Source organism: Numenius arquata, chromosome 14 (assembly GCF_964106895.1).
Source record: "Numenius arquata chromosome 14, bNumArq3.hap1.1, whole genome shotgun sequence".
Lineage (NCBI taxonomy): Eukaryota > Metazoa > Chordata > Aves > Charadriiformes > Scolopacidae > Numenius > Numenius arquata.
In genome coordinates this window covers 462460-487189 of record NC_133589.1, presented here as the reverse complement: position 1 = coordinate 487189, position 24730 = coordinate 462460, and the positions used below count along the sequence as shown (strand labels likewise).

At 42.8% G+C, this 24730-nt stretch overlaps 2 protein-coding genes across 2 annotated transcripts in view; one reads left to right on the top strand and one right to left on the bottom strand.

Moving 5' to 3' along the window:
* The window catches only part of CCZ1 (CCZ1 homolog, vacuolar protein trafficking and biogenesis associated), a 12945-nt gene extending 4894 nt beyond the window's left edge, over positions 1–8051 (top strand). Inside the window, exons 7-15 of the mRNA XM_074158790.1 lie at positions 190–365; positions 1005–1086; positions 1703–1764; positions 2700–2811; positions 3415–3448; positions 3775–3892; positions 5908–6066; positions 6839–6966; positions 7701–8051. Coding sequence (XP_074014891.1) covers positions 190–365; positions 1005–1086; positions 1703–1764; positions 2700–2811; positions 3415–3448; positions 3775–3892; positions 5908–6066; positions 6839–6966; positions 7701–7756 — 927 coding nt within the window. The 3' untranslated portion in view covers positions 7757–8051. The remainder of the gene's footprint in view (positions 1–189; positions 366–1004; positions 1087–1702; positions 1765–2699; positions 2812–3414; positions 3449–3774; positions 3893–5907; positions 6067–6838; positions 6967–7700) is intronic.
* Positions 7755–24730, bottom strand: LOC141472032 (radial spoke head 10 homolog B2-like). Its single transcript, XM_074158789.1, has 21 exons — positions 24598–24730; positions 23668–24001; positions 22882–22957; positions 22548–22616; positions 22167–22340; positions 20262–20347; positions 19503–19623; positions 18473–18649; positions 17647–17788; positions 17034–17155; positions 16380–16569; positions 15802–15913; positions 15638–15717; positions 15385–15533; positions 14215–14322; positions 13005–13181; positions 12105–12236; positions 10910–10961; positions 10297–10407; positions 9115–9310; positions 7755–8690 (listed from the first exon to the last, which is right to left on the bottom strand). Exons 2-21 carry the CDS (start codon positions 23919–23921, stop codon positions 8504–8506), a joined length of 2715 nt encoding a protein of 904 aa, XP_074014890.1. The 5' UTR covers positions 23922–24001; positions 24598–24730; the 3' UTR covers positions 7755–8503.

Here is a 24730-nt window from a genome sequence, read left to right as displayed (position 1 = left end):
AATCTCTTGCTAAAGGTTACAGTCTATTAAGAAAGAGAATAATAGAAATTATCTTTTCCTTTGCACATTGAAAACTAATGAATTTATCTGCTCATACTTCTATGGAGTTAGTTCTGAAATTAAATATTAGCGAGACAGGCTGTGCTTTCTTATCCCCTCAGAAGATTTTAACTGTTATTATTCTCGTAGTACTTGCAGACGCTGCATTTACAGTCTTGTGATCTGCTGGATGTGTTCTGTGGAATTAGCTTCTTTCCACTGGATAAAATGACTTACTTGAAAATTCAGTCATTTATTAATAGGATGGAAGAAAGCCTGAGCATAGTCAAGTATACTGCATTTCTCTACAACGACCAGCTGATCTGGTAGGTACTTCAATAATTCTCTTGTGTCTTCCTACAAGAGTCTTCTCAGTCTACAAATAAGTGCCATAACAGCTAAGCTTCTGCAACAGTGAGAGAGTTGCATGAAAATGAGCAAACTGAATGGAAAGAGGAGTCATATAAGAAAGGCATTAGTCTTTGGCTTTAAAATCTCTAACCTGTACCAAATGGTGACTTCCAAGTTGGCCTGAGGAGCAGCTGGAGACATGTCCTTGTCGTTGCCATCACACAGAGCCTCTGCTTGTACACAAGTTCCTCGGTAGGACCTTTTAGTAGAGAAGGTTCATTAAAGGATTGCTCTTTGTGTGGTTCTGGACCAGGGAGTTGCAGTGGTTGTGAGGAGTTCTACTTAGAAACGGATGTAAGAATAGCAAACTTCACCTTTGTTTAGACCTTGTTTCTGTTTCTCTTCTGGTTTACAGCTAATTTAGATGTGTTTTGTATTTAGCAAATAAACTAACATTTTATTAAAAATGAGTGTTCTTGGAATGAATCTACTGAGACACCGAAACGTTGCTGCCCGTGTTTGGAATGTGCTTTGCCTGAGTTTTGGTTGGAGAAAATGCGTGATCTGAACTGCAGCACAAACACACCTCGCGGTGCTTTTTCTCCCTGTTGTAGGAGTGGACTGGAGCAAGACGACATGAGAATTTTGTACAAATATCTGACGACATCTCTGTTTCCAAGGCACATGGAGCCTGAGGTACGGGAGTTGGGGTTTTGGGGCTCGGAGGGTGCAGGTTGTGGTTGGGTTTGGTTGGGCTTTTTTCTTCCTTTCTTTTCATTTATCTGGTACCACTAAGGGCTAAAATGCCAAAGAGGAGCATTTCTCCTCCCCTCTTAAATTTTACTTTAGGAATTCTGAGATTTATTGCTTTCAGGGCACTTTACTAAACTCAGTTTATTTGGTAGGTATTTGCCCCTGACACACACAATGTGAACTGTGCTGGCAATTTGAACGTGGGATGGTGAGAGGGAGTTCACTGATGCCATACCCGATGAGTGCTCAGTGCTGCGAATGAATCGCTTCAGTTCATGGCTAAACCCGTAAGGCCACGTGGAGTTAGTTATCCCTCCCCACATCAAAAAGCTCCATAAGCTAAGTTTTAAAATTAATAAACGCAAAATCAGAATTCCCTGTTCTGTCGGCATCTCCTACACTTTAGCTTTACCTCCTCCATGTTACACAAAGAGTGTACATCTTCGAGTGGTAACTTCTGCAAATGCTTTGCTTTGATTTGATTTAAAGACAGCCCACAAAAAGTAACAGAAAATACATCTAAGTTGTTTTTTCTCGTGTGTGTTCTTTTCCACTTCAGCTAGCGGGCAGAGATTCTCCAATACGTGCTGAAATGCCAGGGAATCTACAACACTATGGAAGGTAGATCTTACTTGCTGTCTCCCTCTGCTGCTGCCTCCCTCAAGGGCAGAATGTTTGGGAGGAGAACACGTTTTGAGGACATATTCCACCCAGGGTTCATTCTGGATGGTCGCACTGTAGTTGGTGCAGTGTAAAACTTGACCTCTGTGGAAAAAAAAAAAAAAGAGAAAAGGCTTCATTAACATTACTGCATATTTATTTTTCTTCCCCACTGCTCTTAATGCACTGCATGAAAAATTTCGGAAGAGCTCCTGTCATTTCTTTTCAGTCAGGCACTGCGGACAAAGGTGCAGATTTATTCTAGGGATTTATCTATTTATTTTTCCTCTGTGCTTAGCACGTCAGAGCGGGCAATTCTGTACTTAAGCAGCTGAGCAACATTATTTTGAGTAATTGTGGGTTTGGACATATTTCGTTAATCATGATAATTGCTCTTGCCTGATTTATGGTATTTTGGGATCAGGGCGCTGGTGCACGCTCCCTGTCCCGTCCCTCCCCCTGCCCCAAGTTTAGGTGCTTCTGATACGCCGCTGTTCTACATAAAACTAGTTCAAGTGTGCTGCTGGAAAGCAGAAGAAAAGTGTTTTCCCATTAGCAACAAAAAAAGGGGTTTTAGAGGGAGTCACAGCTTGAATGCGGAAAGAGTTTTGCTGCTGTTTCTTTGATCTGTGCGGTTTATTTCCTTGCCGTTGCTCTGGCTTCCTCGTCCTGGTTCTGTAACGCTCTGGAGCTCCAGATGCAAATAATACTTTGTAAATGTAAAAGTGCTGAGATAATGTATCAAGGGCTCCCTGCCCATCTGGATGGCTGAAAAGGTGTTGTATTCAGATACAGTCACACACGCAGGTCATTGCTAGTTTCAAAAAACATCTGTTAAATAGGAAAAACTGAAATATAAGAATTCATCACATCTGACCTATGGAATTAATTTCTAGGTTTCTTACTGGACCTTTAAATCTCAATGATCCAGAAGCGAAATGCCGTTTCCCCAAAATATTTGTTAACACTGATGACACTTACGAAGAGCTTCATTTAATTGTTTATAAGGTACTACATTTTTCTTTGCAATTACTCCACAGAATTAGGAATCTGTATACAGTGGAGACAACAATGATGTGAAGTACTAACGAATTGTATAAACGATGCGTTGATATGAGCAGGTTAAAGCAAAGAGACAGAAAACTCTCTGGTGTTTCCGGGAAGGAGCTGTAACACCTGAATCCCCTTTCCCCCCTCCTGTGCTCTCCCCAAAACACACAGTTGTTTATGAAGACAAAATACCACCCTTCAGGTGGTTTCATACCTGGCTTTACGTGGCATTCGTCAATAAAACAAAAAACTATTTTTTTTTTAATGAAATGCAAGTTTCTTGCAGACACATATCCTTCCATTAAATGCCTTTTTAGTAAATTTTACCTACAACTTAAAACCTGGTAACGGGGCTGAATGTTAAAATCACAACTGTCCTGCATTGTACAGGATTGCAGAGGGATTATCCTGGTGAAGGGTTACCTTTAAACTGGGTTGTTTTCTTGTTTTTGATTGAACTGGTTCACCTCTGTGTGCCCTCGCTGAAGTATTGTCATTTATTTGAGGAAGTTGGGGTAACCTGTTATAAATGGTTTTTTTGCTTTAACTTTTTTGTCGCAGGCCATGAGTGCAGCTGTCTGCTTTATGATTGATGGTAAGTACCTGTTAGCATCGCTTAATTAGCACAAAATGCTATGACATGCAACTTGTTTGACTCTTGAAAAATACGTTAATTTGTTATTTGAGCCTGTTCTTCATGAGTGCTCTTGTGTCAGTCTTTGGATTTTTGTTCAGTGTAGAAGTAACTCAGTTTGCACAATGAAATGACCTAATGCTGTTTCAGTTGCCACGCGCCTTGGCAATCGTCTGTAAGGGTATAATTGAGAGAGAAATGTGTCCCAGGACTGATGTTTGATGAAAACAGCTACAGGAACTGTTCCCTGGAGGAGAATCTCACCTCTCCCTTTCTCTGCCCCCCAGCTTCCATCCCGCCCACGCTGGAGTTCTGCCGCAAACTGGACAGCATTGTCGGGCCCCAGCTCACAGTGCTGGCCTCAGACATCTGTGAGCAGTACAACATCAACAGGAGGATCTCCGGGTCTGTACCTCCCTGCTCCCCTCGCCCTCCCTCATTGGCCACCTAAAAAGGAGGTTTAACGAACTGCTTAAATAATGGTAACGTGAGCCCAAACGTTGAAAGCGTTGGGTTAACGGGGTACTTCAGACGATGGTTATCTGTCTTTCCGCATCTTAAGCATTTATAAAGTGCCTGTTGTTGCATATTTAGTGCTCCTTGAAGTAACAATACATGGTACTAATTTAGGAACGAATGTTTATTGTGTGGCTGCTGAAACCTTCCTGTTTGTGCATTATCCTTGCACAAAAAATAATGCCAACATTAAGGTAGATTTCACTAGTTTCGGTTGCGATCTGCCAGCTGCAGATCAGGCAGGTACAAGAGGTGGGACATGGAGGTTTTGCTTCTTTCATGCGTGAAAGGAAACTGGGGGCCCCGTGGAGATGGGCTCCCTGGGGTGCAGAAACGCAGAGCGGTGGCAAACCCCCCAGCTGGGGCGGTCGCCTTCTGGCACCGTCCCCGAGTCGTGGAGAAGCGGCAGTTCCTGTAAAACCTGAACTTCAGTTTGTACTTCCTGACTTCTCTTGAGCAAAACAGAATCTCGTAACGTCCACAAATAGCCCTTGGGGTAATAGAACGTTTGAGTTTAAATATCACTGTCTTTGTGCCCACATCCTGCTTTGGGCTGATTTCCTTTGACTTGCTGCTATTTGGTATGTTAAAAAAGCTGTATTTTTCACATCAAAGTGACACTGAGGGCACCGGCTCTGTCCCTGCCTTGGACACAGGGACTTGGACGGGTATGGAACTCTTCACTCCTGCCAATCCAAAAGGAAAGGGAAGGTCTGGATACGACAACTACTTTTGTTTAACAGTTTGAGCTGGGGATTTCAGTAAGTGTGGTCTTTGGCTCCAGTCCAAGCTGGAAAGTTGGGTACTTTTTCCAGAATTGCTGCTGCTTTAAGTGTTGCCGCGTGTAGCAGGCTGTTCTGGTTTGCAGGACTAGGACTACTGGAGGGGGGAAAAGTCAAATGAAAAAGGATGTTAATGCTTCGGGAAATATACCTCACTTAGAACTATGGCTGGCTGTCCATCCAGTTGTGTCCATTTGTAGACAGATCTGTTTGCTGGGGGAGCAAGAACAGCATCACCTGCGACAGCAAAAGAGGAATTAAACCAACGATGGGAGTGAATGAACTTACTGAGTGGTAGCTTTGGCAAATCGGCAGAATTGCAGGGCATAGAACGGGGTGTGCTTGAAATTGTGCCAATCTACTAAATCATTAAACTCGGGGGGTTTTAATGTCAGCTGGGACTGGCCTCGGCAGCGTTAACCCTTTTAAAGTTTAATGCCATGGTGTCCTGCGAGCGATGCGGTTCCTTGGCTCCGAGGGCGGTGGTGGGAGCGGGGGGTCCGGCTGCGTGTGGAGGCACCTGGTGGCATCATCTCCCCGACTGAATGATGCAGGGACAGAGGCACCAGCTCTGCCCCCAGTTCGTGCCGCTCTGAGTCTGCGGTGGCTTTCACCCAAACCACAGCTCTAGGTGAGGGGTTTTGTGCCGGCTCGGTTGCAGAGGAGGTGGGGTTTGACAAGAGTCTCTTGGTCGGCCCACACCAGTGGGGGGAGAGTTCTCTCTCGTGGTTGTAACAAAGAAAGATGCGAGTGGGGGGGTCACTCATTAATCGAGTTACAGAGCCAGCATCTCCTCAAACCAGACTGGACGGGCACAGGAGAGCGCGGAAACCAACTGGGGACAGAGAAAAACCTGCTCATTAGAAAAACACAAGTACCTCTGGGAAGTGGGACAAGGCCTTCAGCCTCCCCAGGCTGTTCACCAGCAGCAGAGGGGAAAAATGGTTCCTTTATTTTTTTTAAAAAAAAAGTGTTAAAATTATGTTTGCTTATTCCACAAGTCTTAATGAACTTGGTCTCTTCGGTGGGCAGGTCACTCCAGGATGTCTGCGGTACCCTTCTCTGTGGTTTATAGAACACATCAGTGCTCACAAGTCACTCTTTTTCTTTCAAATCCCCCAGGGCTGAGAAGGAGCCTCAGTTTAAGTTCATCTATTTCAATCACATGAACCTGGCAGAGAAAAGCACCATCCACATGAGGAAAACACCCAGCGTGTCGCTTGCATCTGTTCACCCTGACCTCATGAAGATTCTCGGTGACATCAACAGTGACTTCTCCAGGTAACGCTTAACTGGTCAAAAAAACAATTAAAAAAAATAATTTAAAGAAGGGCCAGGGCCTCTATCCAAGAAAATACCTGATCTCCTTGGAGGCTCAGAGTAGCCATAGCAAACATGGAAGGGAGGTGGAGCCTCATGCTTTTCCCCACGGGTCTGTCTCGCCTCCGGATGAGCACAGCCCTGCCCGTCACACCCCCTCGGGGACACCTGGAACACAAACCTTCAGTTCCTACAACACTGACAGAGAAGGCAACCGCCACCTTGTCACCGCGTGTTGTGCTCTGAGGTGGGGAGACCCTCTCTCACTATAAAAACTAATGAAGAACAAGAAAATGCTGAATGATTGTGATGTCTGTAACTCTGACTAGAGAGCAGCAATCATCTTCCCACTCTGGCCAAGGACACGGCTTTAATTCCTCTATATGTGACCAAAGACTATTCCCTCATATTGTGGGAGGACTGGGATAGTGACAGTTTAGCTCTGGGTCCAGCTGCGAGACAGAGAAAGCCGTGTGTCACCAGACCAGCTCCGGCTGCCATTACTGGGTCACTGTGTGGCAAACCCGAATTCTGTGAAGTGTCCCCAGACCCGAGTGGAGGGGGGGGTTCTGCAGAGCACGGAGAGCTTGGCTGAGGGACACAACTCGGGGCTACTCCCCTGGGGCTGTCCCTGTGCACAGCCACAGCCATCCAGCACACCCTAATGATTACAGATAAACCTGCTGACAATGAACGTGCTGCCACTGTCTTCACTCTCTAAAACTTCTTTCAGAGTTGATGAAGACGAGGAAATTATTGTGAAGGCAATGAGTGATTACTGGGTAGTTGGGAAAAAGTCTGACCAGCGAGAACTGTATGTCATTTTGAATCAAAAAAATGCAAATCTGATTGAAGTTAATGGTAAGGATTGTTTTTTATTACCTTTAAATGCAGTTACTACTAAAATGTATGTCCCTGGAGAAGTAACAAAATCCATCTCACAAGAAATCTAGAGAGGGATTGAGCTATGACAGATGAGGTAAGGTTTCAGTCTGCCTCCCGCCAGCTGTGCAAGAACAGCAGCAATACTCAGCAGAGATTCTTAATTATTAATTAGCCATTCTTCCTCCTTCAAATAACGAGGAGAGCTCTGAGTTTAGTTTAGGAGTAAGGAATGGAGTGCGTTACAGGCGAGAGATGAAGGTGTGTCCCTGTGAGCGGGGCTGTGCCTGTCTGTCAGTGATCCAGGGGAGGTCACTCACAGGACGTCTGTCCCATCAGCGCTCCTCGCTCCGGGGCCCTCTCTTCCCTAACGCTGCTCTTAACCAGACGAGAGAAACGGCAGTTGGAGTCCCACTTGCAGCTATTTTAGGGCTGTTTTAATAGGAGGCAACGCGCTCACATTCATACTTCTCCAAGCAGCAAACTCAACACCTCGCTTACACTTCAGCCACCCAGAAAACAACTCCTCTTCCAGGCAGCCGGAAAGGTCAGAGGTGACTCACCTTTCTCATACTGAAGCCAGAACAAAGTGTATTTCTACATTAGAAACTCCTAGGTTTTCTTCTGTTTGGATTTAACTATATTCTTACTGATGATCCCCAGGGTTCCTGTAAAATACCATACTGACAGATCTTATTTTTGCTTTTTTACAGAAGAAGTGAAGAAGCTTTGTGCAACACAGTTCAATAATATTTTCTTCTTGGATTGATCTGCCAAGGGCTGATTTATTGAAGATGTCAATGTCAGACACTTGTTCAACATGAGAAGTTATTAGTCATATTATTGACTGGAATAATGACAATAGTAAAGCAATACTTGCTTTGTAAGAATCAAAATTTCTACTAAAATCTGTAAACTGATCATAAAATTTTTAGATTTTAAAAATGTTTATGTGCAAACTAATTGAAAACCAGTCTGAATTCATCTGTACCATTCCATTCTGATATCGTTATGTGAATATTTTACGGCAAAATAAAACTAATAATTGTTACACTTTCAAGGGCATCTTTTTGTTTTCCTGTGGTCATTTGCATCATCCTCACTTTCTGCTGATTTTCTAAGGGTGAAACTGGGCAGTTACAAAGGGCCCCTGGAGAAAGCCCCCTCTGGGCTGAGCCCTTCCTGCAGCTCCTGCCTCAGCCCATTACAGCCTTTGTCCACCTCTTACATGCCTGTTTATGTGCAGTATTTCAGTCAAATAAACCATGTTTTGAGCAGAAACCATTTCATTGGGACTTAGGTCATGACAAGATGCCACTTCTTGTACGGGCACTGAGGGAATTTTTAGGTACAAGTCAAATACTGACCTGAACAGTTTTGTGTAAGGGGTTACACTCACGCAAACACTCCCTTCTTCCCGAGAGCAGACAGGTTCCCTCAAAAGCATATGCACGAGCCTGGCTGGGTTAATCGCACTTGTATTTTAGACCTTACTGCACACGAAACTTCAGAACATTTATTTCTTCTTTCTCTTTTTGCCAGCAGGCGCCTTGGTGACGACCGGGGGTGCTACAGTGGGTGCCTCTTCCTGCACGACGGGCTCCTCCGACTCCTTAGAATCCCCACTCTTGGAGTCAAGTGGTTTTTCTGCTGCAGCCGCTTCTTGCCTCTTCGCCTCTTCCGCTGCTCTTTCAGCAATAACTCTGCGTGAACAAAGTTTAGAATTTACTGCAGTGCGCGAGGGGCAGATTGATAGTGGCCGAGCACTGAGGCTGTAGTCACAGGACGGGCAGCAGGAACTGTCCCAGGGTAGGGAAGCACAAGATCTGCCCCGTCACCACTTCAACTCACGAGTATGTAAAACAATGTCTTAACTGCCTTTGCACAGAGCAGGGCTCAGGTGCCAGGAACCGTCAGAGCCGAGCTCTAACCTGAAGGCAGCCTGTAGCTGTTACTCCTGATAGTGACACAGGTCACAAGTTACATTCCGTTATTACACCTGGGTGAGTCTGATTTCCCAGTTACAATATGCTGCGCGACTTCACTAAAGCACACGTCTCATTTTCAGTAGTTTTGTTAGTAGAAGAGAAGAGAGAACAGCACTTCAAGAGAAGATACAACACCCACTTTGCCAGCTCCTCATCCTTAATCCTTCTCAGCTCAGCCAATTCCGCATCCCGTATTCGATTGTCTTTTATTTTTTCCCTCAGCGCTTTTTCATGCTGGTAGGCAGGAAAGAACTTTGCCGTGAAAAAGATTTGCACCTGATGCATCCACAGACTAAACTCCTCATCTTGTTCAGTTTTGGCTTCTTTTGGTTCATCTGCAACATGTAAGTGAAATACATTTATTTATCAGGGCACTCCAGTTTCACTGCAGTGTTTGAGATGTGACACTCGGCAGCGTCTGGTGACTGCACGGCTCGGGAGGTGGCAACTGAGAACCTCTGATGATCGTGTGAATGGGGACAGCCCTTCCCTGGGAACTGCATGGAAAGAACACCAACTCCCCCCTTTAGCCCTATGATAAATGTCTGCTGCGGTGACCTGGTGACAGCTCAGTATCCAGGCTCCTGTGCCCAGGGGAAGGAACGTGGCCACCAAGAGAAGGGTACTGCAGGCCCCTGTGGCAACTGCCCAGCAACAGGCCAGGCCCATCTGCCGCTTCGTTCACAACCAACCTTGTTTCAGATCCCTAACTCTTCAGCCATCAGGTTTCTGTGAAAGAGCTGATGCCTACATGGAGATCCCTGTCTGCAGAAAGCACTCCCCAGCCACAACCCCCCCGGCCGAGACCCGCTCATCATCCGGGGGACGGTGGCACCAGCCGCAGCACAGGAAAATGCTCTTCCCCATTTCTCTCTGCTGGCCTGTCCTAACATCGGGCATCTCATCCCAGCTCGTGGTGCCACACCATTCATAATAATTCTTATATTAAATAACAGAAGCAAGAAATAGCAGTTAGATCTTTTGTTTGTCTAAGACATTAAAAAAAAAAAAGAAGGGGCAGGCTTGTGGATTGAGCTTCCCACAGTAAACACAAATTACAGCACACAGATGTCCGACAAGTGAAATGTGGCATTTTAAAATTGGGGAAACTATTTAAGTCAGTACTTAAATGTTTCATTTAATTTTTTTTATTTAAAAAAAAAAAATTAAAAATATTGTTTAAAAACCTTCCTCCAGAATTAATGTTCACTTACTGCCCTCTTGTGACAAGCTGAAATCTGCACAAACAATTACAATTTCACCATTCAAAAGCTACAAGGCATTTTTTTGCATTAGTCTTAAAACAGCAGGACGGCTTTACCTGTCAGTTCCTTTGCTGGAGAGAAAGCTTGTGCTTTTTGTGCATCCCAGACGAACAATGACGGAACGTCTTTGATACCTCCATGAGTTGTGTGAAATGAGAGAACAGTATCTGATATTGCAAAGAGAGAAAATTAGAATTACTCAGTCTGTAATTCTGTGCATTAAATATCAGGTCTGACCTTCAGCACAAACAAATATAAACTGTCACCTGAATTACAGCTAGCCCTGTGGCTGAAATACTGCTCTGCTGAGAAGTTTGTTTATAATGAAGGCAGAGTTCAGTCTCCTGTTTCCACGCCCGTATGAGTGGGAGAAGAATTTCAGGAACAGGAAGAATTTACAATTTAAAAGCCTTTGAGTTATTTTTAAGGAAAATGTGATTGCTTCTAATTAAGAAGCACAAGAAGTTCAGGGATTCAGACTTGCCCAGCTATGTACAAGCGGGTGTGGAAAGCTAAACCTAAACCTTTGGGAACTGCCCGAGTGACGGCAGCTGCCCTCGGTAACAGCAAGACGTCCAGCTGCTGTTTAACCCCCTCGGCAGCTGCAGGAGGAGCGACTGTCCTCTAGCCCCGCTGCTTACAGATGCTTCCTGTAGCTGCAGTACTCACCCAGGAGAAATTCTTGATGAGAAAGCTCTCTGTCCTCACAGGGTCTCAGTGCCTGGCAAGAGGTTTTAAATTCAGTTATGAAACACCTGGACTTGTGTTCTAATTAAAAAGTGAAATCACACGTCCGTTGGAGTCACACAAATTCCCATCTCCAAAGCGTTCTGCCAACCAAATGCTTCTGCTATTATGCCTATTTTAAAACACTTAAATGGCAATAGTGTTTCACACTTTCAAGTATTAGCAAATTGGTGATAACACTTCACTTTGCCACCAGCCAGGGAAGGAGGGTTACCCTGTTTCCGAGCTCGGGAAAGACAAGTGCAGAGAATGAAAGCTCCTGTTTCCTGTCTTCAGACACGTCCCTCTGTTCTTACATGTTGGTCTACACACTACGATTTAACTGCTCCTGAGGAAACAATAATGAATTTCTATCCCTAACTATAGAAACATACTCCAGGAATTACACTGAGTGAAAAGGAGAGAACAATATTCAAGAGTACATCCGAGAAGGATGCTCTGAGATCTCTCCAACTGTCATCCCAAGCATCTTCTGCAGCCTCATGACGCCGTTCTTTTCAGATGACTGACAATAAAAGTCTCACAAAAACTCAGGTCAAACAGCTGGTGTTGGTATGTTTTCTAAAAGTTGAGAAGTTTCCAAATTCTGTCTGATTTCCATGATTCCAGTGCAAACCAATAATCCTTACTATCTTACCCTGAGATGACAGGGGTAAGACAATCCATTTTTGTTCTTGGAATATGAAGAACCTCATTACAGTCACACACTGGGTACAAAACTGTAAAGGCGGTGAAGGTGAAAAGTTTGCTGGAAGAATTCTGAAAAATGTGTTAGGAATTATATTGCAGTTGCCTTCCCCACTGCTTCTATATCTCTCTGCCCACTTCTCTGCCTCTCACTCCCCAACTTGCAAATAAAGAGAAAACTGCAGCTTTATTCCCCACTGTTTTAGTTAATGTAGAAGATACCACCCCATAGTCGAAGTAACAACAGCTGAGGGTATACGGGGGAGCAAACGCTTTGTTAGCCATGGAAATGCACCACTGCTGGGCTCATACATGGATCCAGGAACACACTGTATTTAGAATTAGATGAAATTCCAGTCCCTTTCAAAACTTAAAGCTACCTGAATTGCAAACCCTCTCCTCCATCTTTCAGCGTGGGCTTTTTACATACCTCGTATTTATTTATTTTGTCTTGTGAGACGACAATTTTGCTTGAAGACAACCCCGAACGAGTATAGAGCTCAGCTGCCTCAGAAACATCATCAGTTATGTCTGTATCAATCATACTTCTGCTGTAAGTGTACTAATAAAAAGCAGAAGAATTTTACATTCAATAAATTTTTAAATTAAGACTTTCTGTTAGTCTTGGAAAATCTGATTATTTTAACTGGACCATTTCACTGCGCACCTGCATGAACGCTGGCAGTGATGCAAGGGAATGGGAACTGCCCAGAGAATGGGAATTGGTGGTGTTCCCTGGCACTACTGGCTTAGACACTGTGAAACTACCTGTTTGTGAATGCTCTTTGAATCAATACTTCCATCTTGTGCATAATTCCAAATAATAACATTTCTAAGTCATGCCTTCAACTGCCCTGTGTATCTAAATTATACCAGCGTCACAGACGGCATCTTACAACCTACAAAATCTTTATTCTGAAGTTCAGCAAGAAGAGAGCACAGCTGAACTGCTGGGAAACTGCAGGTCTTGCTACACACGACGATTGCCATTTCCACAGGGTCATTTCAGACACTCAACTTAAAGCAGAGGCGTCTCTTCCACCAGTCTGCCAACCTGCCAATTCCCCTTTGGGCACCAAAGACCTGCAAGTACTTTCTGTGTATTTAGAGTTATCTAGGAAAATGTGCACGTGTGTTCAAACTGCCTGTACTGATGTTACAATCTAAGGTAGCCACAAACAGAAAAAGCAGAAGGACCCCATCAAATGACTGTTCATGCGAAAGGAGGAAATTGGTTTCTATGTTCAGGAAACACAGAACATACGCAGGTCCCGGCTTCCCCCTCTAAGAGGACATATAATAATATTTAACAGGTCTGCATCTACTTTACCTGGGACAGAGAATATTGTGGGTACAGCGACACATTTGTGGTTCCCTTGGAGAGATTCTTGATTCTAAAGCTGCTTATTTTCTGATAATCACCGTCTACTTGCTCCTTAATCATATCACGGGTAACATACACCAACGCACAATCCAGAAGAGCTTCAACAAATTCAAGAAAAACCAACTAGAGTAAAACAAACACAGTGATTAATTCATTCATTTTTGCAAAATCCCTTCATTAACAGGCATATGTACCACAGCAAGCAAAGAACTCAGAAGGGATGGTTTGTGAAGCCTCACTGGGCTCATTTATCTATTCAAACATCCTTGCGTCTGAAGAAAAACTGAAAACAGTCAAAGCTCAAAAAATTCAGCAGGTGATATACTGTGTTACGCCTTAGATAAGTCATATTGAAATAAAACACTGCACAGTTTTTGCTGTATCTGGAGCTACGAGAAATTTTTCTAACAAATAACACACAACTATTGCTATTACCTAAAATCTTTAATCACATATGATGCTTCTAGACACCCTCAAAACGGGTATATAATGAATTCCTTAGTAAGACTTACACTGTGTGTTCAGTTTATCAGATCCTGTTTAGAACAATAAATTCCATTATGTCATTCACAACAGACGCTCAGAGTATGAGCTAACTCCTGAAGGGTGAAGGCCTCTACAGCAGGCCGGACGCCAGGTAGCACGAGAGGCTTCTGCCCTCGCTACTCAACCTCACCCAAGGGGCAGCACTTGCACGTCACTGAGCAGGTTTCTTGGATGGCCAGATTTTCAGGATCAGTGGGTTCACATCTTAATTACTGACCCATCTTAACATTTCCAGCGCACGCCTCGGCAGCTGGAGCACTGAGACTCACACACACACCGTCAGGAAACTGCCCCACGGACAGAGCCATCACCTGCAGCAGCCTCCCCAAAACGCAGCGTCACCCTTCAGGATGAGCTGCTCGGTCAGGTGTGCCCAGAGGGTACTCAAAGGGTAAGGCAATAAGCAAAACACCCAAGTACATCAGCTAAACTAGAAGGTAGAATGGAGGAAGGCAAAAATAGATACTCAAGTCTGTACTCTATTTTTTTTTAATAAATTAATTAATTTGCCTCCTGTTCTAGCAGATAGGGCAGTATTTGCAGCATTTTAAAAAAGTAATTTGAATTGTTCCTGCAGCAATGAGCTGTGATATGTTCTTTCGATACACACCTCCTGCTCCAGGTTGGCACTACTGCTGTCACGTAGAGAAGGACCATCCTTGACAAGTATTTCCACAAGTCTTGAAGCAGTTAATTCTTTGCTGAGAAGTTTAAAATCCTGGGTAAGAGTAAATGTTACATGTTACCAGCATTTAAGGAGTTCCCACATGGGCCTAATCTAACTCCCTTTAAAGCCTGTGTCAAAATTTCGAGTGCAATCTTGATCTGTCCCTGAATTACTGAATTTTAGTATAGAAGCTCATGTTCATCTTGCAGTATATTAAATTAATACATTATTAAAATGGTTTACCATGTTATTTCAAAAGCTGCCAGTCTTTGATTTCTATCAATAAGACATTTTTGGATATATATTTTACATGATTGGAGCGGGCAGAGGGAGAAACAGCAAAAATACTTATAGTCCCTTAAAACACATCTGTCAAAGATTTGATTAGTTGAAATGACCAAGCACGAAATCAGAATTCAACTCTGCAGAAGAATTGTCCTGGCTTCAGCTGGGACAGAGTTAATTTTCTTTCTAGTGGTTGCTAGTTTCAGGTTTGGTAGGAAAGGAATAATATGGAAAGTCAGTAATGTATATTGTTTTGGTTACTGCCAGGTGATGTTTGTATTTTTCAAGGACCCTTTTCGGCTTCCCATAGAAGATGAGAAGGAGCATAAAGAGAACGCTGGAACAGCCAATGGAATATTCCATACCATAGACTTTGTGCTCGGTAAATGAATGGGGGTTGGCTGGGGGGCCGGAATCCGTGATCACCACTTGGAATCAATTCACCAGGTGGTGAGAGTGACTTGTGTCATTATTGTTATTGTATTTTCCTTTCCTGTTACTGTTTCTATTGAACTGTCTTTATCTCTACCCACCAGGTTTTTTCCTTTCCCTTCCCCTCCTCTTCTCCCTGCCCTTCTGCAGGAACGGGGAGACCTGTGCCAGCGGACGGTGGTCCCTGCTGCCAGCTGGGTTAAACCACACCAAGTACATAAATAAATTCTGTAGAACTGTCCCTTTAACATTTGTTGGACAGTTTGTACAAATAACATCACTCCTACCTTTTTAACCATGCAGAAGCCACAGGGAATATTTTAAAATGCTCATATAAACTGAACAAATAAAGCACATCTAATCACACACACAAAATGAAATAATTTAGATTATTACATTCAACATCCAAAGGAAGTGCCTCATATTCATTGTGGGTTCGAATGGAGGTCTGGTACTTGGCCTACAAAAATCTCTGTAAATTTCCCAGCATTTGTCGACATAGCTCATGGCAAAAACTGTACATCGTTCTTCTGAAAATAAGACACCTTTAAAAATTAATCGGGAAAAAAATACAGTTACAATAAAGCTGTGATGTATGTGGTACTAATTGGTGAATTCTGCCCGGCACAGAAGAAATATCATTACTTACCTTGGATATGACAGGCAGCGGGAATAACATTCCTGGACATCATTTCTAAGAAACACTTCTGCAGATAAGGACCTTTCTCTCTACAGTTGAAACAAAAACACTCTTGTCTGGGAAGCCTCAAACTGATTACACTGAAATAAATGTCACTAAAAGATGAAACTTACTTGTGCTCTTCATAATAGATACGAAATGCTAGCCAGACAAGGTAAGATAGAAATGTTCTGAACAGTAAAGTCTCATGTGGACAATGGATCTCCTCAAGTGGTGTTTTATCACCTAGAAATTTTGAAAAAGTATCTCTATTGTTATCATGCAAATTAAAATGCTTATAAGCATATTGACTCATCCTTTCTTATCCTCTCCGTCTCTACTCACCACAGAGTAACAACACCCCTGGCAGAGCCAAGCCAGACTCAGTATCACCTCCAAACAGGCAGGTGAAGGGAGAACTGCTCCCCTAGAGCCGAATCTCAGCAAATTCTCTCTTTCTAGAAATGCATCCACTCAGCATACAGAATGAAAGCGGAAGCCAAGTTGTGATTTTAATTTTGGATTTTCTCACTTAAGCATCTGAAGTGCCTGGAGACGTGTTAATGCATCCACTGAGAACTCGGGCACAGAGGTCCTCACTCAGGGCACTTAGCTGCCAGAGCTGAGGTAGTGGTAGAACTTGCCACTCCAAATCTCCACAGTTCACTATTAAAACTCCTAGAGTCCAGCCCCCATCGACAGAAATACAAACCGCTCAGTATCCGATCCATTTCAGCAAGAGTTATGTTGGAGTGATGAAACCGACAGTCCTTCAGAAATCTCCAAAACTGGAGCTTTGTCATGAGGAAGGTGTTGTCAAGAGAATGATCACAGCCTAAGCTGCTGTAGAATGTGTAAATTCTTCTCAGTTCTGTAACATGCCTCAACACAGCAAATTCTACCTAAATAAAGCAGGATATGTTTTCAGCATCGTCTCATAGCAAGCAGGGATCAGCCTTTACCGATCCTGTAACTGGGCACAGAATGCTTTTGATCTTGTAACTTCGAAGAGCATATCCCTGGTTAAACGTTCATGAGAACATTACTCAAATGTAGTTATAAGACATATTTTTTGGTGACTGATAAAATTAAGTTAGTCTCTGTCTGCAGACAAACCTCACAGTAGCTACAGGCAGCTGATGAATGCCCTTCCAGATATGTTAACGTATTTTTTTATTGTCTTCTAGTGGAAGCTCAGAAAGAGGTAATACTGCCCATTCATTCTTTTTGCTTTTCTGTTTTCACAGCCTTCAGACTTTCGAATAGTTAATGAAAAGAGTTACTTTACTACAAATAAACCAGAAATAAAAATAATATGAAACACACTACAGGGGAAAACTGAAAATATCAAACAGTAGACTCTTACTTGTTTTGCTTCTTCATGTCTCTCTTCCCCTGGAAACAAGTCAAGCAGTGAAGATATATCCAACTCAATATTTGATCCCAGAACAGAAGGATTATCTGAGCTGTTCATGACTGTGAAGTTTTCTACCATGCAAATAAAATAGATTAGAACAAACTAAAATGAAGTTAAAAATATACACGCACACACAGGGAAAATAAACCATATATTATTCCTTCTTTTCTTACTGACTCCAAACTGAAAATAATAGACTTCTTTATAGCAAGGAGTAGAGATTTCATAATCAACAGCGTAACAATTGAAGAGTAATTCTGTTCAATCCAACCCCTAGCCAAAAGGAAATGCAGATACTGTGTAAGTTAGGAAGCTTTCAGACACCAGTGTTCCAAAAGCATGACGAGGTGTAGTGTGGATGTGTCACTCACCTCACTGTCACACACAGGCAACAAGAAGCATGGGAGCAAAAATCATTAATCGTTAAGGTAACTCCCATCTTCATCAAAGTTCTTTGAAGAAACATGTCTGGCTCTTGAGAAAGTACAAACAGCTTCACATTACAGTAAAAAGGAATAACAAAATGTGAACAGAGTAGAATTTGTTTTTTTAAGCTGCTTACCAGTGCCAAAATTACCTCCTGTGCAAATGGCATTCAGCTCCTCTGCATCCATTGCATCCACTCGAAAAGCAGGATATTCTACTATACAATCATCTACGAACTCTCCTTCATAAACATGACCGTTCTTGAAGACAAACTTGCCCTACAGACAGATTTCAATTTAAATATAAATCAAAGATCAGAAAAAATAACACTAATGCTCTCAATCAAATTTCCTTTTAAGAATCTTACCTAAAATACAATATATGAGACAAAATAAAGTGAAATTATTTTTCCTACCCTCTTTTATAAAATACTTTGTCATCTGTTAATTAAAGTACACTGTTGGAATGAAGAACTGCCTATGTATCTGTTTGATTTTGAAAAGTATTTTGAGGAAAAAAGCATTCCCTCTCCTTATAGAAAGACTTATTTGCAATCTTTAGTTTGCAAACTTGGCACTCTGCTCACAGCCCATTAACATGAGAACACCTCTGTGCGAGGATAGCTTGAGATCCAGCAGCTCGTAGTGTAAGAGTGAAAGTACTGACCAGCCACTGCAAAAATCAATATGCACCTACTGCACGGAAAACATCCACAGTAAATCATATTTCTTTCTTTATACACACAAGACACATCTAACCCCAGAGCCAAATCTTGAGCCCAGCAAGGTCCTTGGAAGGACTCCTACTGCTTTTGGTGGACTCTGCCCTTTATGTTGGGATTCCATCCACAATGCAAATGGCATGTAGTTCTCCATACAGAAATCTAGAGATTCACTATACAGAGCAGAACAGTCTCCTCTGGCGCTGTCTGCAGTTTTGTCTTACTGCTTGTCAGTACTCACCTTGCCGTGCTTCTTATTACAAACCCATTCACCATCATACACGGCTCCACTGGCATATATGAACTTCCCACGTCCGTGCCGTTCCCCTTTTACAAAATCACCTATGTATTCATTCCTCAAAGCGTACTGAGATGCAGGCATTCTCTTCAAAAACCATATGTGGGTCCCATATCCATGCTGGAAAAAAAATCATGTGTTAAAAAAAAACCCAAAACATCTCAAGAAGAGCTACAATTTACACAAGTCCAGACTTTTAAAAAAGAGAAACCTCTAGGCATCTCTAAGAACCACTGTTGGCAAATCTCTCAAATAAAAGCACCCAGCTGGCAGCTGCAGTACTTCAAACCATCCACAGAACTATACCCTACAAAGGTGCATGGGAGAAGCGCTCAGAGGATACGACGAACCAACACACACTTGAGCAAGCTCTGCAAGAGACTCCTGAAGACACCCTGCCTGCCTGACTCCTTTGGCCTGTAACACTGAGTGGCCGGGTGAGGGACACCATGCCAGACACAGCCACGCTGCTCACAAGCTGGACTCCTCGACAATGTTATGCAGAGGGAAAAGACAGAACAAGTAGCTCACATTCTTTTCCAACAGAATCATAAATGGAAGGAAAATAAAATGACAGAAGTCGTCTCCTTCCACCATAAAACTTTTACAAGAGGGAAGAGTATGTTACAGGTGACACGGAAGCAAATTGCCACATATACTCACTGCTGAAGTCATATCTCAAGTTAAGTAGTCACAAACATTTAACTTTTCAAACTTTTATTTTTATGAAAAAGGTTTCTATTTTACATTAGAGAATTAAATTATCATTTTGTAAGACTAAGTCAAAAGCCTTTTAAGAATTTGAATACTGCTAACATGAGAATCAACTTACAATAAACAGCATTATTTCCACTACCTCAACTGGCAAAAATCATACAAAGCTCTCTTGATCCTGCACAAAACTCCCCGCCTAGTTTTACTGCGGTAGAGGACAGATGCTGAACTACAGAGGTTATGGGGCAGACATTAATACCTGCACGCCGTACATCCACTGTCCCATGTACTCCTGATTAGCTGTCAACCACCGCATTCTTCCTTTTCCATGACGTACGTTTTTCTCCCACTGACCTTCATAGATATTTCCAGACTTATAGCTGCAAGAAAACAGTAACAGTTAATGACTCATTCGCAGTAAATTCTAAGTGGGTCTTATGAAAGCAAGGTTTAGGCAAAATGTCATTGATAACAAATTTAGCATTTATTAATGCTAAATATAAGCATTAATTTGGAAGATGGTTCACTGCAACATGGAGACAGAGGTTTGATTGTACCCACTGTTTACCTCCTAACTTACAAATCACTGCAAAAATATTAACCAATTCTTTTTTTCCAGAGTCATCACCATAGCTAATCAAAATATTCTTTTATATATAATTCCACAAATAATTAATTTATTCATGAAAGCAGCTCCATCAATCAATCAAGTTTAAAGCAATCGAGTTTATTTGTTTTTAAATGTTGATTCGTGGTTCACCAAGGCTGATTTTGGATTTTGTCTTTAGACATTCTTTTGTGGGAATGATCAGCAGAAATATACCACATAAAAATGTAAGCTATAGAGAAGGTCTGTTTCATTATTATAAAACACTTTGTACAATTATTTATTCCCCTGTAGAATGTACACGCTACTACGAAATGGTAGAATTTGTATTCATTTTCAACAATGGGAGAAACTGTATAATACATATAAAATCAAAAATATGAAGATAAGAACAAGTGTTGTCATATTTACCATCTCATTCCCCATCCTTCTTTGACGTTATTTACCCAGTCGCCTGAATACCAAGAGGTACATTGCTGATCATAATAAATGGTACCCTGAAACAAACAGTATAGTTAATTTAAATACCTAAATATTCATCTGCAGTAATAAAAGATCACACACAAATCATAAGACGCATGTAATCAGTTTTACATACAGTCACTTTGAGACATTGTATTGAAAGCAACAAAAGCAAAAGCTTTTCAAGCTTTGGGTCACAACAACCCCAGGCAGCGCTACAGGCTTGGGGAAGAGTGGCTGGAGAGCTGCCTGGCAGAAAAGGACCTGGGGGTTTTGGTCGACTGTTGGCTGAACATGAGCCAGCAGTGTGCCCAGGTGGCCAAAACGGCCAACAGCATCCTGGCCTGTATCAAGAACAGTGTGGTGAGTAGGACCCGAGAGGTGATCGTCCCCCTGTACTCAGCACTGGTGAGACCCCACCTCGAGTACTGTGTCCAGTTTTGGGCCCCCTACCACAGGAAAGACATTGAGGTGCTGGAGCAGGTCCAGACAAGGGCAACGAAGCTGGTGAGGGGTCTGGAGCACAAGTCTTACGAGGAGAGGCTGAGGGAGCTGGGGCTGTTCAGCCTGGGGAAGAGGAGGCTGAGGGGACACCTTATTGCTCTCTACAAGTACCTGAAAGGAGGCTGTAGAGAGGCGGGGGTCGGTCTCTTCTCCCAAGTTACAGATGATAGGACAAGGGGTAATGGCCTCAAGTTACGCCAGGGGAAGTTCAGGTTAGATATTAGGAAATATTTCTTTACTGAAAGGGTTATCAGGCATTGGAATGGGCTGCCCAGGGAGGTGGTTGAGGCACCATCCCTGGAGGTATTCAAGAGAGGAGCTGACATAGTGCTCGGGGATATGGATTAGTGTTGGGTGGTGTGGTGGTGTGTGTGTGGGTTGTGTGTGGTGTGTTGTGTGTGTGGTTTTTTTGTTTGTTTTTTGTTTTTTGTTTTTTTTTTTCATTGGTTGGACTAGATGATCTTAAAGGGCCCCTTCCAACCTAGGTGGTTCTGTGAAGCGATAAAATGAAATAAAAAAATCGAACTCTTTAGATGAATATTACTTAAGACCTTAAAAAATCCCAAGCGTTCAAAAAAAATAATCATTTTGCACCAAGTCAAAGTTTACTATGTTTCTCAAACCACTTGGAAATACTTTAAGTTGCCAAAGTCAGCTCTCTGAATCACAGCAGTCACCCTGAGGTAGACCAGTTTTCTGACTCATTCAGAACTCAACTTCCAACAGCAGGTCTACAGTGTTAATTGTTCTTCATCCAATAGCTTCCTCTCAGAACACACTGGTGACCACCCACAGCAGACTGAGTGATTTTGGTGTCTCATCAGCAACACAGAACAAAACCCCATGTTATTAGGGTAGATTTTCCTCACATGCTGAGCATCAGCCTTCAAAATGTCAGGCCCAGAAGAGTGTCTCAATCTGGATGCACAAAATGGAGACAGATAAAAGTACCTGCCTTTAAAGTTGGAACTAGATGTTACTTGCACTAGATAAAGCAGTCTTAATTGTAATTATCTTACTTGGTCTGCTTAACACATGTTGGAGGCGGGATCACTTTGCCATTCCTACTGACACAGCCGTCAGTTTTGACTTTGTCACCATCTACTTGGAGCAACGTAAAGGACAAATCACATAGTACTCCAATTACTCTTTTAGGATACCCTTCATCTCTTCCACTACAAACGAGATCCCTTCCCAATTGTTTTAATTAGCATTCACAACTTTAGAGAAGATCCTTGGGAAAAATGATCTCTACATAGCACAAGACCATGCAATGGCACACGAAAGAGTCCTTGCCGTTCTAGAAGGTAGTCACCCAGGACCATGCTCCCATTTGTTGTTCTCACCCACCTTTCCATGCCTTTTGCCTTCGCACCAATAGCCTATGTAAGAAACAGGACGAGTACCACTCCTGAAAAATCCGAATCCATGCCTAACTCCATTCTTGACTGATCCTTCATAAACGCTGCCATCATTCCATGTGTAACGGCCATTAAACATCTGCACATTCTTAACAAATGTTCCCTAAAAGATTAAATTACAACATTTAAAAAAACTAAGACTTGCTGTTCCCCAACTATCTGGGAGAAGTCAGGCTTGTGACTGAAATCACTCCCATAGGTTTGCAGTTGCCACCCATACTATACCAATTACTACAACTTATCCACTTTCCTTGAATTTGCACATTTAATTGTCTGTAATTGTGTTGTTATAAATTAAATTGCACTTTACCTCATACTTCACTCCATCAGCCCATGTGTAAGTTCCGTATCCATGCATGAGCCCTTCAGAAAACATACCCTTTAAAATGAAAAGAGCATCATTTGCAAATTTATTCTTACCACAACTGAAGCCTACAGTGACTGTAAGATTTCAAAATAATGACATAGGAATTCCCTTCTAACTACTAGTTTCAAATGAAGTTTTAAGGCCAAAAATCATCAGAGTTTTCAATGCTTACACATTCTAAGTGCTCAACCTCCATGTACATTAAAAGAAATAGCCTGCCAGTCCCAGAAAAAGAACTTGCTCCACTACTACTTTATTTTTTAATTTATACACTCACCTTATATGTATTTCCGCCCTCAAAATATGCAAATCCTTCACCCTCATACAATCCGTCGACTTTTTCACCTTCATAGCTACAAAGAGAACAAACTAAAATGAAGATTTCAAATCACTGCCAGTAGACCTAAATCACAACAGACATGTAATAATGACTTTTGATTTACCACGGTCTATACACAGGCCAGATGTTGCATCTTGTGTAGAAAAAGGAGCTACAACAAAATTTCCAATTTTTTGCACCTTCCTTTTAATATTTCACATAATTGTTGCATTGCCTCAGACCCATATTTCTTCCAGTTAAGAAAACAAAGCACACTGGTAGCATTTACTAGCTTACAATCAGGCAACCTGGCCAGTATGTGAAACATGACGTATAGTCCCCTTGAACTACCAAAGGATTTAGTTAATGCTGCCATTCGCCTGTATCCTCAGTTTAGGATATTCTGAAGGGATATGAACAGCCCTAATAAAAGGCAGCAGCGACTGAACATTACATGACAGACCTACACTTTCTCCACTGTCTGTATACTTAGACAAAACTTCACCGTAGATGAACAAGCAAAACAAATGAAGCTTTTGGCAAGCAGAGAGCACCAGCAATACGCGAGGGCGCAGGAAGGCAGCAGAATCCCATGGGCTTCAGTCTCATAAGGTGTCATGACTACTGGGTCTGAATAACCTGATTCATTGCCTCCAATTGAGAGTCAAATCCATGACACTGGGTACGCCAGAGATACTTAAATGAGAATCCTTGACCTCACGGATGTATTTGTAACAAGCATACCTTTTTACAATAACTTCAGTAAGAACAGGCTCCTTGTAGTATTGAGGAATATCTGGGACTGGAGGTTCCTCTACCTCCTCTGGTTCTTTATCCGGTATCACTGGATTTGCCTGCGTTTCTTCCCCTTCATTCACTAAGGTCTGCAAATCTGTCAGCTTTGTTGAACTACTCCGAGCTGTAGTACTTTGCATGGGAATAGGAGAACGTGCAGATTTTTCTGTCTTCTTGCCGTCTTTCTTTTTGTCCTTTGCCATGGCTACCGAACTGTCTCAATGTGTATTTTCCTTCTGAATATTTACTGGCTTACGCAAAGATTGTTTCCCCTATAATCTATCTGATAAAAAGAAAGAACAACAAAACAGCTAACTACATGACAAATTATCAATCTTTTCGTCGTGATTACACATGCATGTATTTTGGGTTCTCTCTGCAGTGGCAGATCCCCAAGGCAGTGGTCTCGGCTTGTGCCGGGTTAACGGGCAGCGGTGCCGGTGAAGGACCTCCACGAAGTCCATCCCAACCCCCACCACACAGACGTTGTCCACAGACTCGCTTCTGCCACGCACGCGGGGTTCTCCATCTTCACTAGGATGGTTTTAGGCATCTAGAGTTAATTGTGTGGAAAAGTTGAAAACCATTTCTCAGAAACATGAGTTTGGCGAGTTTCTTGAAAGTTACAGCGGCATTAGTATTATTGATTTAACCTGCTTTCAAAGTTATGAGCTGCAGATTGAACCACAACCACCGTAGCTTATAAAAATGAAGTCATTTTGCCAGGTAAGAGCTGCTTGAAGGCTACCCGACTGCTTGAGCCGCTGTAACCCCAACTCCCACTCATTTCACGGATGATCACCGCTTCGTACTACAAGACCCGGACCCGCCCGCCGCAGGGCTGACAGGGGCAGCCCCGGGCACCCGCCATGTTCTCACCACCGCTCGCTGCCGGCCAGCGCCTGGCTCCGCTCGGCAACCACAGCATCGCACCCGCGGGCAGGGCCCGGGCGGGCGATGGCGTCCGGCTGCCGGCGGCCCTTCCCGCCCCGATGGCGGCCGTCACCACACC

Excerpts from the sequence above, each read along its gene's own strand:
- LOC141472032 (XM_074158789.1), bottom strand. The coding sequence starts at position 23,921 with ATGGCAAAGGACAAAAAGAAAGACGGCAAGAAGACAGAAAAATCTGCA. Across the intron at positions 15,534-15,637 it reads CGCTGCCTGTCATATCCAAG|GTGTCTTATTTTCAGAAGAA; the intron begins GTAAGTAATGAT and ends TAATTTTTAAAG. Across the intron at positions 8,691-9,114 it reads AAGGATGAGGAGCTGGCAAA|AGTTATTGCTGAAAGAGCAG; the intron begins GTGGGTGTTGTA and ends TTGTTCACGCAG.